At 43.1% G+C, this 19,223-nt stretch overlaps 1 protein-coding gene across 2 annotated transcripts in view; it reads right to left on the bottom strand.

Moving 5' to 3' along the window:
* The window catches only part of Ipp (intracisternal A particle-promoted polypeptide), a 47,703-nt gene that overhangs the window by 9,616 nt on the left and 18,864 nt on the right, over nucleotides 1-19,223 (bottom strand). For both annotated transcript variants that reach the window (XM_069987347.1, XM_069987346.1), the window contains exons 2-7: nucleotides 16,700-17,033; nucleotides 14,613-15,044; nucleotides 11,001-11,156; nucleotides 9,481-9,648; nucleotides 807-944; nucleotides 85-207 (exon numbers count right to left, since the gene is read on the bottom strand). In XM_069987347.1, the coding sequence (XP_069843448.1) occupies nucleotides 85-207; nucleotides 807-944; nucleotides 9,481-9,648; nucleotides 11,001-11,156; nucleotides 14,613-15,044; nucleotides 16,700-16,991 (1,309 nt within the window). In that variant the 5' untranslated portion in view covers nucleotides 16,992-17,033. The remainder of the gene's footprint in view (nucleotides 1-84; nucleotides 208-806; nucleotides 945-9,480; nucleotides 9,649-11,000; nucleotides 11,157-14,612; nucleotides 15,045-16,699; nucleotides 17,034-19,223) is intronic.

Here is a 19,223-nt window from a genome sequence, read left to right as displayed (position 1 = left end):
TTTTAAAATACATTCATATTAAGGAAAACAATTTTTTGTAGTACTGGGGATTGAAGAGGGAAAATTATTTATAAATGTGCTTACCTTGCATTTCACAACAACCAAAGTAGTAGCGTGACACAGCCATGTTGCCAACCAATTCCCATTTATTTTCATCAGGATCAAAACGTTCAATAGTATTCCCTATCTCAGCTCCAACCCATCCACCTATAATCAGATAGAAGGATATTTATAGGATAAATCAATCTCTTTTTTTTTTTTTTGTCAGTTGTAGGGCTTGAATTCAGGGCCTGCTGTCCCCAAGCTTTTTCGATCAAGAATAGCACTCTAATCACTTTGAGCCACAGCTCCACTTCTGGTTTTCTGGTGGTTAATTGGAGGTAAGAGTCTCACGGATTTTCCTGCCAGGGCTTCCATCAAACATCAATCATCAGATCTCAGCCACCAGCACCCAGTAAAACACATATTTCTTATGGGATAGAAGAAACTTTTGTTTTCTGGGTTTTTTTTGTTTTTTTGTTTTTTGTTTTTGTTTTTTTGCCATTCCTGGGACTTGAACACAGGGCCTGAACACTGTCCTTGAGCTCCTTTTGCTCAAGGCTAGCACTCTACCACTTGAGCCACAGCACCACTTCTGGCTTTTTCTGTTTACATGGTACTGAGGGATAGAACCCAGGGCTTCATGAATGCTGGCAAGCACTCTATCACTAAACTACATTCCTGGCCCCGAAGAAACATTTCTAAAGTAACCAGAAAGTAACAACTTTAATAGTATTAGCTAATCTTAAATTAAACAGCATAATTACCCAAAGCATAGATAGCTCCATAAGACACACATACTCCCAAACCACAGCGGGGTTGATTCATTGAAGCTACAGTTGTCCACTGCTTTGTAACTGGATCATAGCATTCAGTACAGTCAAAAATCATTGAATCTTTTTCACCTAATTTAAATAGGAGATACACAAATTGGAAAGCTTAGTAATGCTAACAAAACCATTATTAGTATTTAACAAAATCTTATACTATTTAGTGGCATTCCTTGCTTTCAGAAATTCAACCATTTTGCCTAATTTTAAAATATTCATTAAAAGTCTTTGCCTACCAAACACTATTTTGAATCCATAGCATTACCATTTATTAAAGCCCATTTATGGTACAAAGGTACAATTTTCCTCTCATTTATTTATAATTCTATCACCCAAATAACGAATGACAATCTTTAAGACACAATTTACATTTTAACATTTTTTGTTTGTTTTTGTCAGTGGTGGGGCTTGAACTCTGGGCCTGGCCGCTGTCCCTGCGCTCTTCAATGCTAGGTGAGAGCTCTACCATTTGAGCCTCAATGCTATTTCCGGTTTTCTGGTGGTTAATTGGAGATAAGAGTCTCATGGACTTTCTTGCTGGGGCTGGCTTTGAACCGTGATCCTCAGATCTCAGCCTCCTGAGTAGCTACAATTAGAGGCATGAGCCACTGGCACCTGGCTTAATTTTTTTTTTCAGGTATTTTTATGGGTAGTTGATGCTGGTAAAATGTGAGTTTTACTGTAATCATAATTCTTATATAGCAATAAAAGAAAATAGAAGTTTAAAAATATACCACTTAAGGGCTGGAAAGGTGGCTCAGTGGTAAAGCACTTGCCTTGCATGCCTGAGGCCCTGGGTTCGATTCCTCAGCACCATATAAGCAAAAAGAAAAAAGCCGGAGGTGGCGCTGTGGCTCAAGTGGTAGAGTGCTATCCTTGAGCTGAAGAGCTGAGGGACAGCGCCCAGGTCCAGAGTTCAGGCCCCACGACCGGACCCCCCCAAAAAAATGTATGTATATATATATATATATATATATATATCACTTAAATAGAAATTTTAAATATACTAAAAAGTCTATAGCTGGATATGATACCAAAATGCTTGTAATTCTCGCACCCAGAGAGCTGAGATAGGAGAATTGGCAGGCTGAGCTTTATAGTACCATCCTGTCTCAGAAAAAAAAAAAAAAAAAATTGTCTAGGGGCTGGAGGTATAGCTCTGAGATAGGAGTACATGCTTAGCATGCATGAGGCCCTGGCCCTGGGTTCAATTCCTGACACCACATCCTTTCTACCCGACCCCCCAAAAGTCAGTTTAACGAAACACTGCAAGACTACAATTAATAAAAATTTTAAACTTGAGGCTGGGAAGGTGGCTCAGTGGTAGAGCGCTTGCCTTGCATGCCTGAGGCCCTGGGTTCGATTCCTCAAGCACCACATAAGCAAAAAGAAAAAACCTGGAAGTGGCGCTGTGGCTCAAGTGGTAGAGCGCTAGCCTTGAGCTGAAGAGCTGTCAGGCCCCATAACCGGACCCCAAAAAAAATTTTTTTTAAACTTTATTTAGATAAAGTTTTAAATTCAGGAACAAATAAATAAGAGATGAAAGGTTCATGAATTATAATAATCAATGTAAATATAATTATTTCTAAATTGATGTATAGATTTAATATAATTCCAAAGCCTCCCCCCCATTTTTTTTTTCAAGTTGGTTGTGGGGCTTGAACTCTGGGCCTGGGTGCTATCCCTGAGCTCTTCAGTGCAAGACAAGCCCTCTACCACTTGGAGCCACAGCACCACTTCTGATTTTCTGATGGTTAATTGGAGATAAGAGTCTCATGGATTTTTCTGCTCTGCTAGCTCTGAACGGAGATTCTCAGATCTCAGCCTCCTAAGTAGCAAGGATTACAGGTGTGAGCCACTGGTGCTTGGCCAAAATTAATATTTAAACAGATTTTACAAAGATTCTAAAATTCATATAAAAGCACCAAGAATCAAAATAGCCAAGCAATTACTAGAAAAGGATAATAAAGAAATTGAGAAACAACCTTGTCATATTGGAAAAACTTATAATAGACACAGAATAATTAAGATAGGAACAGACAGGTGGCTCAGGCCTGTAATCTTAGCTACTCAGGAGGCTGAAATGTGAGGATTGCAGTCCAAAGCCAGCTCAAGCAGGAAAGTCCATGAGCCTCTTATCTCCAATAAACCTCTCAGAAAACTGGAAGTGGTGCTGTGGCTCAAGTGGTAGAGCGCTAGCCTTGAGGTGAAGAGCTGGGGACAATGCCAAGGCCCAGAGTTCAAGCCTCATGATCAACAACAACAACAACAAAAAAAAGATAGGGACAGACAGAGAAACTAATAGAACTGAAAAGAAATCTAAGAACTGAGTCATGAACGTGAGGCTTACCACAGAACACTAAGGAAACAAGTATTTTATGTTATGATAATTGATTGTTTATAAGGGGGAAAATGAAATTGGTTCCCTACTTCATAATATCCATAAAAACTCAAGTCATCTAGGTATATCTCAGACATAAACATGAATGGCAAAAACAATAAAACCTTATCAAAACAATGAAGCCTATGATCTCAGCTACTTGAAGGGGAAAATATAAAGGACTTACCTCAAGAATAGACTAGACAAAAAGTTAGCAATCGCCAGGTGCCAGTGGCTCATGCATGTAATCCTAGCTACTCAGGAGGCTGAGATGTGAGGATTGCGGTTCAAAGCTAGCCCGTGCAGGTAAATCCATGAGACTCTAATCTCCAATTAACCACCAGAAAACTGGGAAGTAGCACTGTGGCTCAAGTGGTAGAGCGCTAGCCTTGAGCTGAAGAGCTGAGGGACAGTTCCCAGGCCCAGAGTTCAGGCCATACAACCAAAAAAAAAAAAAGCTAGCAATCAATAAGCCAAGTGCAGTGAGGCATAGAAGGCTATAGTTAAGTGGATTTCAATCAAATGCTGGACTGAGCAAAAGTGATGAGACACTAACTGAAAAATAGCTAAAGGGCTGGGCATGCCTAGCAGGCATGAGGCTCTGACTTCAAATACCAGCATTTCTTTTTTGTTGTTGTTGTTTTTTTGTTGTTTTGTTTTTTTGGGTCTGGTCCTGGGGCCTGAACTCTGGGTCTGGGCGCTGTCCCTCAGCTCTTCAGCTCAAGGCTAGCGCTCTACCACTTGAGCCACCACGCCACTTGTAGCTTTTTTTCTTTTTGCTTATGTGGTACTGAGGAATTGAACCCAGGGCCTCATGCATGCAAGGCAAGCACTCTACCACTGAGCCACCTTCCCAGCCCAAATACCAGCATTTCTATAAAACAAAATTTTAAAATGAAGTATATGTATAACCCGGCATGAGGCTCATGCTTGTAATCCGAGCTACACCGGAGACTGAGATATGAGGACTGTGGTTCAAAGTCAGCCTGGGAAGGGCTGGGAAGGTGGCTCAGTGGTAGAGCGCTTGCCTTGCATGCCTGAGGCCCTGGGTTCAATTCCTCAGCACCACATAAGCAAAAAGAAAAAAGCCGGTTAGTGGTGCTGTGGCTGAAGTGGTAGAGCTGAAGAGCTGAGGGACAGCGCCCAGGCTCAGAGTTCAGGCCACACAACCAGACCCCAAAAAAAAAAAAAAAAAAAAGTCAGCCTGGGGGATGTGGCGCTGTGGCTCAAGTGGTAGAACTCTCACCTTAAGCTGAAGAGCTGAGGGACAGCACCCAGGCCCAGAGTTCAGGTCCCACGACCGACACACACATACACAAACAAAAAAATCTTTGCCGGGTGCTGGTGGCTCACGCCTGTAATCCTAGCTACTCAGGAGGCTGAGATCTGAAGATCGAGGTTCAACGCCAGCCCGGGCAGGAAAGTCTGTAAGACTCTTATTTCCAATAAACCAGTGGAAAACTGGAAGTGGCGCTGTGGCTCAAGCAGTAGAGCGCTCGCCTTGAGCTGAAGAGCTGAGGGACAGCACCCAAGCCCAGAGTTCAAGCCCCACGACCAACAAGAAAAAAACAAAAAACAAAAAAGGCTGGAAATAGAGCTATGACTCAAATAGTAGAGTGCTATCCTTGAGCACAAAAACTTAACGACAGCACCCAGGACCAGCACAAACAAACAAAACAATTCAAGTATCTCACAACAGAATGAATATATAAAAATTTTTTTTTTGGTCGGTCGTGGGGCTTGAACTCTGGGCTTGGGCACTGTCCCTGCATTCTTCAGCTCAAGGCGGGTGTTCTACCATTTGAGCCATAGCACCACTTTCAAATGTTTTACTGAAGACAAGAGTCTCATGGAGGGACTGGGGGTTTAGCCCAGTGGAAGGGTGCCCGCCCGGCACGCACAAGGCCCTGGGTTTGGTCCTCAGCCCTGCGGGAAAAAAAAAAAAGGAGTCTCATGAACTTTCCTGCCCGGGCTGGCTTTGAACCGTGATCCTCAGATCTCAGCCTCCTGAGTAGCTAGGATTACAGGCATGAGCCACCAGCGCTTGGCTAATATATAAATTTTTTATAGCCCATGGTACACAATAGGAAACTATACAGCAATGACTATATGAAATAATACTAACAAAGTTAAAAATATTGAATAAAAGAGTAAGAATATATCTATTTAGATAGTATTAAAATGTTAATAGGTATATTGCTTACATAGATGGAAACATAGCAATAGCATAATCAAACCTGAATTTTAGCCAGGCTCTGGTGGCTTATGCTTGTAATCTTAGCTATTCAGGAGACTGAGATCTGAGGACTGAGGTTTGAAGCCAATCTAGACAGACAAATCTTGGAGACTCTTATCTCCAGTTAATCACCAAAAAGCCAGCGCAAATGGTAGAGGGCCAACCTTGTACAAAATGCCAAGCAAGAGCATGAGACCCTGAGTGCACATGCACTCCCCCGCCCCGCCCCCCCCACTGACCCTGGATTTTAGAAGAATACCACAGGCTATAATATATAGAACAGACTTTAAGGAAATAAAAATAGAAGTAGGGAAACTAGGCTAGTATAATGGCAAGAAATACATTTGTGTGTATTCATATAGAAGGATAAGATGTAGGATGTGAAAGAAAGGTGTCAAAGATAATTAATTTTGCCGGGCGCTGGTGGCTCACGCCTGTAATCCTAGCTACTCAGGAGGCTGAGATCTGAGGATCGCGGTTCAAAGCCAGCCCGGGCAAGAAAGACCGTGAGACTCCTCTCCAATAAACCACCAGAAAACCGGAAGTGGTGCTGTAGCTCAAGTGGTAGAGCGCTCGCCTTGAGCTGAAGAGCTGAGGGACAATGCCCAGGCCCAGAGTTCAAGCCCCACGACCGACAAAAAAAAAAAAAAAAAAAAAAAAAGATAATTTTGTTCCAAGTCACTGAGAAAATCACAATTATCATTTTTTGTTTTGTTTTGTTTTCCCATACTGGGGTTTGAACTCAAGGCTTTGTCCCCGAGCCTCTTTGTGCTTAATGCTAGCTTTCTCATGATTATCATTTATTAGATAGAAAACCCTGAGAAAGAAACAGAGATGAGGATGGGCTGGGGAAGTGGCTCAGTGGTAGTGTGCTTGCCTTGCATGCATGAGGCTCTGGGTTCAATTCCTCAGCACCACATAAAGCAGAAGTGGCACTGTGGCTCAAGTGGTAGAGTGCTAGCCTTCAGCTGAAGAGCTCAGGGCCAGAATCCAGGCCCTACGACTGGCCAAAAAAAAAAAAAAATAGCTGAGGAAATTGACTACTTTAGTTTAGACAGGTTAAAGTTTGAAGTACATATTGGACATTCAGGTAAAAATGAAGTAGATAGATGTTTCATACATTTTTTAAAAGTTTTTCATGAAAGGAACACCTAAGTATTCCATCTTGGGATAAACCACAGGATTACTCTAGTGTAAAACATTCAACTTGTGTTCTTTTCCCTTTCTCCTTCCATAAATATTTATTTATTGAACAATTCTGTATTTATGAATATCAAACAACACTTATCAATATAATATAAGACATATAAGAGGGGCTGGGAAGGTGGCTCAGTGGTAGAGCGCTTGCCTTGCATGCTCGAAGCCCTGGGTTCGATTCCTCAGCACCACATAAGCAAAAAGAAAAAAGCCAGAAGTGGCACTGTGGCTCAAGTGGTAGAGCGCGGAAGAGGGGACCAAGATGGCGACGGGGCAGTAGGGAAATGCCACAGCTCTCCCCAACCAAAAAGAGAGTTCGAGTTCCAAGGCTTAATCTCCCCAAGAGACCTACAACAACAAAAAGACGAACACTTAGAGAAAAACAGGAGGTGGAAAATAACAAAAAAGAAAGAGAGGAAAAGAAGAATTTCAGAACAGAGAAGAGCGAAGACCCCTCCCCCAATCTTTACTGGCTGTGCAGCAGTGGGCCAAGCTGGGCAGGCGGGGGCTGCCGGAGCCCCAGAGACACAGGGGGCCGCCTGCAGATCACCCGCGCAGAAGCCGCCTGAGGTACCGGTTTGCAGACCAGCTGATCGCCAGGAAAGGAGAAACCTGAGAAACCTACCAGCCGGGAGTCTCCAGGAAGATTCCACCCCCATCCCTCACTCTCCACCGGAGCAGAGAGGCTCCATCCCGCCAAAGCCGCCGGGCAGCGTGACAAAGGGAGCTGTCTGCAGACCACCCGCGTAGAAGCCGCCTGAGGCACCAGACCCGCAGGATCACAACGAGGGGGGGGAGTGAGGAGGGGGCCCCGCCCGGGTCCCCCGAGGCACAGGGGGCTGCCTGCAGATCACCTGCGCAGAAGCCGCCTGAGCGTGGACACTGTGGACCCGACAGCTTCAATAGAGGCAGAGACAGAAAAGAATCACACAGAGCCACCACCGCCCAGCCAAGCCCGCAATCACCCCAACTGAACTCGGATTGCAACAGCAACTGACGACCTACACCACACAGAATCAAACTAGCTCCAGGGTGAGTACCCCACAGGGGACAGTGTATCCCTCAAGGGAGACCAGAGCTGGAGGGAATCCCCAGACCCTGACCCAGACTCCCTACCCCAACACCCGGACCACAGGACCCACTAAAACTGGGAACTGTTCGAGAGCTCCACCAGCCCGTGGAGCACACTCCGTTTGCCAGGCCAGAGCAAGAGCGCCCCTGAAGGGAGCTTAAATACCCAAGCCAGGAACAGCGCCCCTGGGTCAAGACTACCAACAGTAGAAGAAATTTGACTGTGTACCCCAGGCTGCATAACCTAGGTGGTATACACAGCAGCACAGGCCTGACAAGCGCGCTCCAGGCTGCATAACCTAGGTGGTATACACAGCAGCACAGGCCCAACACAGGCGGGGGCCGGAACCAGGCCTGGGGATCTGGCACCTGAACAACACAACCAACTCCTCCTAACTGAAGTCAAAAGCTGAGCATTCGCCTCAGCAGAGGGGAGAGGAACAGGGAACAGCACCCATTGGGAAGCACGCCTGTGACAACAAAAGACCTGGAGGCCCAGGACAAGAGAAGCCCAAACCCCACCAAAACCCCACCCATATACCCTAGACTGGGAATTGGGCAACACAGGCTGCCAGCACCTGATAGTAAGCAGGAGCTCAGGCTGATAAGGCGGCTCAGCAGTAGAGTGATAGTCTTGGATGTATGAGGCCCTGGATCTGATTCCTCAGCATCACAAAAGCAAAAAGGGTCAGAAGTGGTACTGTGGCTCAAATGGTAGGGTGCCAGCCTTGAGCTGAAGAGCTGAGGGACAGCAAGAGTTCAAGCCCACAACCAGCCCAAAACAAACAAAAACACATCAGGAGCCCATAGCAGACTCCAGCATCTGGGAGAGTGCATCCAGAGCATCTGATCTTCCCAAGAGCACCCGTAGGAGCAAACACAAGCAGTCTAAGCTGCTCAACCCTTCCAAAGGTGGGAATTGCCAGCGATCTACAGCAGAGAGCCGAGAATCCTAAGTAGGTCTAACCAGCAGCTGGAAATAGGCTCCCAACAGAACCCAGATCAGGCACAGACTCTCTCTACCAATACAGAATCAGCAACCAAGCAAAGACAGACACACCAAAACAAAATTGCAGATTAGTCTCCTGAACCCCCATGCAAAAATCACAGAGAAAAATTACAAGGTTTACCACCACCCAGGACAGCAAGCTATCCTCAAAAGCCAGCAGCCACGCAGGGGAGAGCCCCAGTGGGAGCAAAGCAGGAATGGAAGACAAAAGCTACATCCAAGGGTTGCTGGAAGCAATGACTCAAGAAATAAAGCGAGAAATTGAAAGAGCACAAAGACGAACTATCAAAAGAGATACAGGGTATCAAACAAGAGATGCATGCAAAAATAGAAGCTGCACAAACCTCAGTAAGAAGTGAGATAAACGCCAAATTAGAGGTAATGCATACTGATCTCACAGTACTCTGAGAACAAACATCGAATCCATAAAGGGATCCATTTCTTCCATGCAAACCACAATAGAAGCCACGGTCAACAGAGTGAATGAAATGGAAGGTAGAGTGTCAGATACAGAAGTGGTAGAGCGCTAGCCTTGAGCTGAAGAGCTGAGGGACAGCGCCCAGGCCCAGAGTTCAGGCCCCACGACCAGACCCCCCCCCAAAAAAAAAAGACATATAAGAATGTAACCAAGTAGTGTTGAGAGAAGGCAGAAGACACACACAAACACAAAATGTTGTCAAACAGACTAACAAGGAAAATAAGACATTTTTCTTATTACCTCCAATAGCATACACCATCCCTCCCAGAACTGCTACTCCCAGTCCACATCGAGCCTGATGAAGTGAAGACACAGTGGTCCAGTACTGGCTAAAGGTATCAAAACGTTCTACACAGCTGAGGGCTCTGCTATCACTCCAACGACCCCCCTGCAACCGTGTGTATCCACCTAAACAAAGGAAGCAGAAAAAGCACACATCAAATCTCTTACTGCCAAATGAAAAAGTAATAGTAATGAGGGAAGTCTAGCCTTTTGTATCTAAATGTTCAGTATAACTATCGTTCTAAGAAATAAAGGATATCCATCTATATATGTATGTATGTGTGTGTGTGTGTATATATATTTTTTTTTTAATAAATTCTTTTTTTTTTTTTTTGCTGGTCGTGGCCCTGAACTCTGGGCCTGTGTACTGTCCCTGAGCTCTTCAACTCAAGGCTAGTGCTCTACCACTTGAGCCACAGTGCCACTTCCAGCTTTTTCTGCTTATGTGATGTTGAGGAATCAAACCCAGGCCCCCATGCATGCAAGGCAAGTACTCTGCCACTGAGCCACCTTCCCAGCCCCATATATATATATTATTCTTAAATATGCCAAGTCTTAAAAGTTTATGGTTATATGCAGTAAGGTTATCTGTGTTTTATCTGGCTTGCAGTATAACAGAAAGTTAGATGAAATATAAATCAAGGTACTAATTATATGTCTATATCTCATTATTTTCACTTCCAATTAAAATTAGTGGGTTGGGGCTGGAAAGGTATCTCAGTGGTACAATGCTTGCCTCGCATGCATCAGGCCCTGGGTTCAATTCCTCAGAACCATATAAGCAGAAAAAGCTGGAAGTGGTGCTGTGGCTCAAGTGGTAGAGTGATCGCCTTGAGCTGAAGAGCTGAGGGACAGCGCCCAGGTCCAGAGCTCAAGCCCACGACCGATGATCCTGGTTCAAAGCCAACCACAGCCAGCAGGAAAAGTCTATGAGACTCTTATCTCCAGTTAACCACCAGAAAACCAGAAATGGCGCTATGGATCAAAGTGGTAGAGTGCTAGCCTTGAGCTGAAGAGTGCAGGAACAGCACCCAAGCCCTAAGTTCAGGCCCCCACGGCTGACCAAAAAAAAAAAAAAAAATTAGCATACTCCTCAAACCTATATATTTATATATATATATATATATATATATGTCATAATATATATGAAATTATACATAAAATAAGATGTAATTATAAACTGCAATAAACATTTATACAAAATCTACCATTATATACAAAGAAAAGGAAATGGACAATCTTGTACTCTACATATTAAATATTGATCTAGTTTAATGCTTTTAAATTAAAAACAAAAAGAAGCTTCAATATGTTTCTTTAATATAAATGCAACTTATAAATCCGAATGATAAATTAAATACTCACAAACATACCTGCAGACTTTAACAGGCACAGAAAAAAACAACAAACTATTAAAAAGTTTTTATTCTGAAAATAAACATAATTCCTATTACTATCACTCTCTTAAAGTTTCTCACCTACAGCATATAGGTACTTTCTTGCTTTCTTCCGTGGTCGAACCTTAGATGTCTGCAGAAAACTACAGAATTTATTCTCTTTGGGAGATTTGCACACCTCACAGTACTCCTTCAAAAGTGTTTGCAATGCAACACGAAGATTAAAGTCAGATACTCCTGAAGCAATATTTTAAAAAAAGAATGTTAATTCTGAAATAATACTGAAAAGACATTTTTCTATAAATATAAGACACACTTGGCAATCAGCAAATAAAAATTCACCCTCAATGATTTTTTTTTCCTACAATAAAAAACACTGATTTTTTTTTCATTCCTATTGAAGCTGGCATAGTTAAACAAGATCATGATTATCAGGGCTGGCATGTAATCAAGTGTTAGAGCACAAGGGCCTGGGTTGGATCCCCAGTCCTTACAGGACTCTCATTCAAGGTAGAAAGGTTCAACACTTTGTCACAGAATATAATGGTAACCAAAGTCCATATTAGTGGTATATACCTTTAGCTAATTAGTTAAGCAGGCCTTGATTCAACATCAGTAACAGGCTCTAAAAAGAGATCAGAGCAAAAGTTACCAAGCCAGGACATCAGCCCTAGTGAATCTGTGTTCCATCACCCTCCTGCTTCAGGCTACAAAGATGAGAACACATCATACTGTTCTCAAATTTTAGGCTACAGAATACAAAGCAATTACGCTAAGATAAAAAGTGTTAAGATGGAGCCGGGCACCGGTGGCTCATACCTGTAATCCTAGCTACTAAGGAGGCTGAGATCTGAGGATCACAGTTCAAAGCCAGCCCGGGCAGGAAAGTACGTGAGACTCTGATTGCCAATTAACCACCAGAAAACTGGAAGTGGCACTGTGGCTCAAGTGGTAGAGCTCTAGCCTTGAGCTGAAGAGCGCAGGGACAGTGCCCAAGCCCAGAATTCAAGCCCCACAACCAACAAAAACAACAACAAAAGTGTTAAGGTGAATGAGCTCTTACATTATCAGAGCCAGGTTTCAGCAGACTAGGCCATAAGAATAAGACATCAAAAAAAAAAAAAATAACATTACATCTAACAAAGCATATCCCAGGAAATACAAAATATTGAAGAATTCAAATAATCCTGGAAGAAAACATTAGTCATAAATATAAATGTATTTCCCAAAAGTGCTTCACACAAAAGAATCAATCTGCCAGGCACCAGTGGCTCATGCCTGTAATCCTAGCTACTCGGGAGGATGAGATCTGAGGATCCTGGTTCAAAGCCCACCCAGGCAGGAAAAGTCCATGAGACTCTTTATCTCCAATTAACCACCAGAAACCTGGAAATGGCGCTATGGATCAAAGTGGCAAAGTGCTAGCCTTAAGCTGAAAAGCGTAGGGACAGCACCCAGACCCAGAGTTCAAGACCCACGATCAACCAAAAAAAAAAAAAAAAGAATCAATCTAAGGATATAAATTCTATACACCAAGAATTTGAAGATAGAATTTGATGCATTGGTCAGGAAGCAACACTGAGAACTGAAAGAGTATTACAGTCTTAAATAAGAAACAAAAATACAATGAATGATATGAGTAAAAGCTAAAATAACAATTTGGAAGCTGGGCGCCGGTGGCTCACGCCTGTTATCCTAGCTACTCAGGAGGCTGAGATCTGAGGATCACGGTTCAAAGCCAGCCCAGGCAAGAAAGTTTGTGAGACTCTTATCTCCAATAAACCACCAGAAAATCGGAAGTGGTGTTGTGGCTCAAGCAGTAGAGCGCTGGCCTTGAGCTGTAGAGCACAAGGACAACGCCCAAGGACAACGCCCAAGGACAACGCCCAAGCCCAGAATTCAAGCCCTACGACTGACCCCCCCCCCCCAAAAAAAAAAATTTAGGAGGAAAGTCTTAGAAAAAATGAGAAAGAAAATTTCTAACATTAGAAGATGATACAGATGAAAGACAAAAAAACTTCCAGTTGGGTGCTGGTGGCTCATGCCTATAAATCCTCGCTACTTAGGAGTCTGAGATTTGAGGATCATGGTTCAGAGCCAGTCCTGGCAGAAAAGTCCCCATCAGACTCTCATCTCCAATTAACCACCAGAAAACTGGAAGTGAAGCTATGGGTCAAAGTGGTAGAGCACTAGTCTTGAGCAGAAAAGCTCAGGGAGAGTGCCTAGGATGAGTTCAAGCCCCACACCTGACAAAAAAATAAAGAAAGATGAATAATGGTTAGGAATGTAGCTCAGTAGTAGAATGTTTGTCTAGCATGCATGAAGCCCTGGGTTCAGTTCCTTAGTACATACAAGAAAAAGCCAGAAGTGGTGCTATGGCTCAAGTAGTAGAGTGTTAGCCTTGAGCGAAAAAAGCTCACGGACAGTGCCCAGGCCCTGAGTTCAAGCCCCAGGACAAAGAGAAAGACAGATAGACAGACCAGACAGAAAGAGGAAGGAAGGAAAGAAGGAAGGAAGGAAGGAAGGAAGGAAGGAAGGAAGGAAGGAAGAAAGGAAGGAAGGAAGGAAGGAAAGAAAGAGAGAGGGGGGAGGGAGGGAGGGAGGAAAGAAAGAAAGGGAGAAGAAAGAGAAAGAGAAAGAAAGAGGGGCTGGGAAGGTGGCTCAGTGATAGAGCGCTTGCCTTGCATGCCTGAAGCCCTGGGTTCAATTCCTCAACACCACATAAACAAAAAGAAAAAAGGCGGAAGTGGCACTGTGGCTCAAGTGGTAGAGTGCTAGCCTTGAGCTGAAGAGCTGAGGGACAGCGCCCAGGCCCAGAGTTCAGGCCCCACAACCAGACCCCCCCCCCAAAAAAAAAACCAGAGAGTGAGGGAGGGAGGGAGAGAGAGGGGGGAGAGAGGGAGGAAGGGAGGGAGGGAAGGAAGAAAGGAAGGAAGGAAGGAAGGAAGGAAGGAAGGAAGGAAGGAAGGAAGGAAGGAAGGAAGGAAGGAAGAAGAGAAAAAAGAAAGGAAGAAAGAAAGAGGCAGAGAGGGAGAGAAGAAGGGAGGGAAGGAGGAAGAAGGGAGGGAGGAAAGGAAGGAAGGAGAGAGAGAGAAAGAGAGAGAGGGAGGGAGGGAGGGAGGGAAAAAAGGAGGGAGAGGAGGAGGAAGGGTGAATAAGCTGGTTGCTGGTGGCTCATGCTAAGATCTAAGGATCATGGCTGGAAGCCAGCCTGGACACTAAGTCTTTGAGACTCCTATCTCCAATTAACCACCAGAAAACCTGAAGTGGCACTATGGTTCAAAGTGGTAGAACACTAGCCTTGAGCAAAAAAAGCTAAGGGACAGCACCTAGGCCTTGAGTTCAAGCCCCACCACTGACAAAAAAAGGAAAAAAAAATGATGAATAAGGATGATTAAAATAATGGGTAGAACTCAGAAAACCAGACATGGTGCTGTGGCTCAAGAGGTAGAGTGCTTGCCTTGAGCTGCAGAGCTGAGGGACAGCGCCCAGGCCCAGAGCTCAAGCCCCACAACACACTAAATAAATGAATAGTAGAAATATTAAAACTGCTAGCCATTCACAACAAATGTTGTACCTTACACAATCATTCAATAAATATTAGTAAATCAAAAATGAAAACTCTTACTGCATTTCAAATATAGAAAAACCCACTTGACAATCAACTAACGTCATATACTGCAAAGAAGTTACCTTCTATATACTTTATAAGCCTCTGAGGTGGTAATAAAGGGAACCGAATTGGGTCTAGCACTTCTACCACATGTTTTCGTCTCTTCCCCAGATCTTTCAAAATCCATTGCATTGCAGCTAAGAAGACCTGATATTCATCCTCAATGCTAAGCTCTTCACTTCGTAAAATTTTGATCAGCTGATCTTTTGTAAGTGCCAGGAACTCTTCCCCACTATGAACCTCCAAGAAATGAACATGAATATAGTTTTCTGTGAATTCCAGAAGGTCATGGCAGGCAATTTGCTCAGAAAACTGGAAAATCCCAATGCAGTTCAGTGGATCAATTTGTCCTTTTAGAAATTCACAGCAAAGATTAACAACTTCAGTCAACTGTAGCATGTCTGCTGCAACAATCAATTCTTGAACATTATTTGCAGCTATGTTCACTAGACCTAAAGAAGAAAGGAGACAAATAGCCAATAAAATAAAAACAAACTATTTTTAGTGCATGGCATTTAAATCTGAAAAATGACAAAATTGAGTTTTTTCCTGTTGTTTCATATGTTTTAGAAAACTTCACAAAACAATGATAATCTAGAAGTTATAACAATAATTATCTTTTATCTACTAAGAGCAATGCAGCTCTGCCTATTGACTTATGTACAAATTAACATTCAGGGTTGTTTTTGTTTTTACCTCATTATTCCAAATGAATTACGTGAGCTAATTAAAGTTCTTCATAATAAACAAATTAATCCAAAGACTAGTATTGAATTAAATAAAAAGCAGAAATGCCACATTTTCTTTTTTTTTTTTGTCGGTCGTGGGGCTTGAACTCTGGGCTTGGGCGCTGTCCCTGTGCTCTTCAGCTCAAGGCGAGAGCTCTACCGCTTGAGCCACAGCACCACTTCCCCATAAGTTTTCTATTCTGCCTCTGTTGTCTGACAGAAGCAATGAAATTTTAGTGAAAGAAAGCTCATGGTGTCATCACCAGACTGCTGGTGATTAGCACTTAGATGGTAAAACTGAGAGAAGATTACTGAGCATGTCTAGGTTAAAATAAGTCAAAATTGGCATCAGCGAGAAATAGTACTTGGCTGCTTGAAATACATGTATAATAGCTTAAGAAGATAACGAATTTATTTGTCCACAAAAAATGAATAAACAGAAGTAATTCCAAGGCTGGTATAGTAGCTTCATAATATCATTAGTATCCCAATATTCTTCCAGCATTTTGCTCCATCAACTATATAGCTCACACTTCTAATCTCTTGCTCAATGAACTTCAGCTAGTGGAAAAAGGAAAAAAAAGACATAGAGTTTGTCTTTTTTTTGGGGGGAGGTCCGGTCGTGGGGCCTGAACTCTGAGCCTAGGCGCGGTCCCTCAGCTCTTCAGCTCAAGGCTAGCGCTGTACCACTTGAGCCACAGCGCCACTTCTGGCTTTTTTTTTCCTGCTTATGTGGTGCTGAGGAATCTAACCCAGGGCCTCATGCATGCAAGGCAAGCGCTCTACCACTGACCCACCTTCCCAGCCCCGTTTGTCTTTTTTTTTTAAGTTGTTCTGATTGTCTTTTCCAACAACTGCTGTCTGCATCTAATAGACAATACTCAGTTAAAAGCTCACTCCTAGCTGCAAAGTTTTAAGGATGAAATGAAAATGAATACTGAATATTTATTGGAAAGGGATCCTAAAAAAGGATCACTTGAGCCTAAGAGTGTGCCTGAGCAATATAGAAATACCTCATCTTAAAAAAAAAAAAAAAAAAAAAAGTGCCGGGCGCCGGTGGCTCACGCCTGTAATCCTAGCTACTCAGGAGGCTGAGATCTGAGGATCGCGGTTCAAAGCCAGCCCGGGCAGGAGAGACCATGAGACTCCTATCTCCAATAAACCACCAGAAAACCGGAAGTGGCGCTGTAGCTCAAGTGGTAGAGAGAGCGCTCGCCTTGAGCTGAAGAGCTGAGGGATAGCGCCCAGGCTCAGAGTTCAAGCCCCATGGCCGACAAAAAAAACAAAAAAAGTATAAAGTTTTCAAGGTCTCATGCTAAACTATTACCCCTGTAACTTGGATCTATTTCCATTTCCACCAAAAGGTTCATATAACAAACCTGTATAAATGAAATCCAGAAGTAGTTGAAAGATTCCAGCTTCAATTCCTAGAATCTGTACAACATCTTTTGAGGATTCTTTCATTCCTCCACTGAACAAAGCTGCAAAATATGGACTACTGGCAGCCAAAACCAGCCGATGGACACAAAAAGTTTCCTTCCCAACTTGCAGCCGCACATCACAGAAATGCTGTTCATTTCTCATTTTATTGATCTGGGCTAAGATGAATTGGGCATGTTTATCAGATGAAAATGGATTTTCACCAGCCTTGAGACAGCCTTCATTAGCCATGATGATTACACATTAATTAAAAGGACTGTTGCCCATTTGCTCCTGATAAAAACACAGAGAGTTAAAAAAAAATTAAGTGTTTAACTAGCACGTTTTCTCTTTACATACATAGGAAATATTCCCAACTTACTGAGAGGCAAAAAGTGCAATTTATTTTTATTTATTTATTTTGCCAATTCTGGGGCTTGGACTCAGGGCCTGGGCACTGTCCCTGAGCTTCCCCCCCCCCCCCCCAGCACCACTTCTAACTTTTTCTGTTTATTTGGTACTGAGGAATCTAACCCAGGGCCTCATGCATGCAAGGTCTATACTCCCAGTCCCAAAACCACAATTTAAACAAATAAGAACCAAACTGTGCAGTACATTTTAGTAACACTTTGTAAATAAAAATTTGACATAGCCGGGTGCTGGTGGCTCACGCCTATAATCCTAACTACTCAGGAGGCTGAGATCTGAGGATCGCGGTTCAAAGCCAGCCCGGGCAGGAGAGACTATGAGACTCCTATCTCCAATATACCACCAGAAAACTGGAAGTGGCGCTGTAGCTCAAGTGGTAGAGCGCTCGCCTTGAGCTGAAGAGCTGAGGGACAGCACCCAGGCCCAGAGTTCAAGCCCCACGGCCGACAAAAAAAAAAAAAATTGATATATACTTTATTTTGAACAAACCTACATTAGAATTCAGTTTTTGTTTCATACATTAATAATACACACACATATTTATTTATTTTTTGCTGGTCCTGGGGCTTGAACTCATAGCCTGGGAACTGTCCTTGAGCCTCTCTGTGCTCAAGGCTAGCATTCTACCACTTGAGCCACAGCACCACTTCTGGCTTTTTCTGTTTATGTGGTACTGAGGAATTGAACCCAGGGCTTCATTCAGACTAGGCAAGCACTCTACCGCTAAGCCACATTCCCAGTTCCATTAATAACATTTATAAAACTAAGTATTACAGAAACAAAGTGAGTTTAGAATATAATGTAATACTATTTATGCTATGATTTCAGAGAAGGGAATAAGTAGTATGGGCCATATTATCTGGAGGATGCTTCAAGAAGAAATGGGACATGAATAGGACACTAAAATATAATTTTAGAGTATAAGGAGAGGTCATAAGCCCTTTGGGCTAAAAAAAAAAAGGCATAAAGGCAGAGAACATTGTATTCAGATGAACTTTTAAAAATCAGCTAGAATCAGTTCAATACCTGTTTAAAATTCTTTGAGCCTGGCTTAGGTTGTTTACAACTGTGATACTAGCTACTCAGGAGGCTAAGATCTGAGGATCACCATTCAAAGCCAGCCTGGGCAGGAAAGTCTGAGACTCTTATCTCCAATAAATTACTTGGAAAAAGCCAGAAGTGGCTCAAGTGATAAAAAGTGCTAACCTTGAGCACAAAAAAGCTCAGGGAAAGGGCCCAGGTCCTAAGTTCAAGCCCCGGGATCATAAAAAAAAAAGAAGAGAAAAAGAAAAGAAAAGAAAAATCCTGGGCTGGGAAGGTGGCTCAGTGGTAGAGTGCTTGCCTTGCATGCATTAGGCTCTGGGTTCGTTTCCTCAGCACCACATAAGCAGAAAAAGCTGGAAGTGGTGCTGTGGCTCAAGTGGTAAAGTGCTTGCCTTGAGCTGAGGAGCTGAGGGACAGTGCCCAGGCCCAGAGTTCAAGCCTCATGACTGACCCAAAAAAAAAAAAAAAATCCTTTAATTTGTATGCTTCCTTTTGTACAGGAAGGCCTGTGAGTCTTTGTTGCAATTCTAGACTCTGTTCAAATATAACTTTCTCAGACAACCCATCTCTTTCTCTTTCCTTAGGGTTTACTGCTCAATTTACACCACACCTTCTCAGCCACCCTACCATGCAAATCCCAGCACATATTCAAGAACATGCAACCATATATAAAAGCACACAAAATTCTTGAAAGACAGTCATTTCATGGCAGAAATGATCATAGTTATAGCACCAATCTATTCAATAGCATCAATTCCATTTAATGAATAAATAATAGCTTAGCTGTTTTTGTAAGGTCTTTTGTTTTGTTTTTGCCCAAGGCTAGTGCTCTATCACTTGAGCCACAACTCTACTTCCATCACTTTGGTGGTTAATTGGATATGAGTCTAATGGACTTTCCTACCCAGGCTGGCTTCAAACAATGATCCCCAGATATCAGCCTCCTGAGTAGCTAGGATTACAGGCATGAGCCACCAGCACCTGGCAGTTTGTGTGTGTGTGTGCTGGTAT

This window comes from Dipodomys merriami, unplaced genomic scaffold (genome assembly GCF_024711535.1).
Source record: "Dipodomys merriami isolate MVZ:Mamm:240054 unplaced genomic scaffold, mDipMer1.0.p SCAF_34, whole genome shotgun sequence".
In the NCBI taxonomy this organism is placed as follows: Eukaryota; Metazoa; Chordata; class Mammalia; order Rodentia; family Heteromyidae; genus Dipodomys; species Dipodomys merriami.
This window is presented reverse-complemented; position numbering and strand designations above follow the sequence as displayed.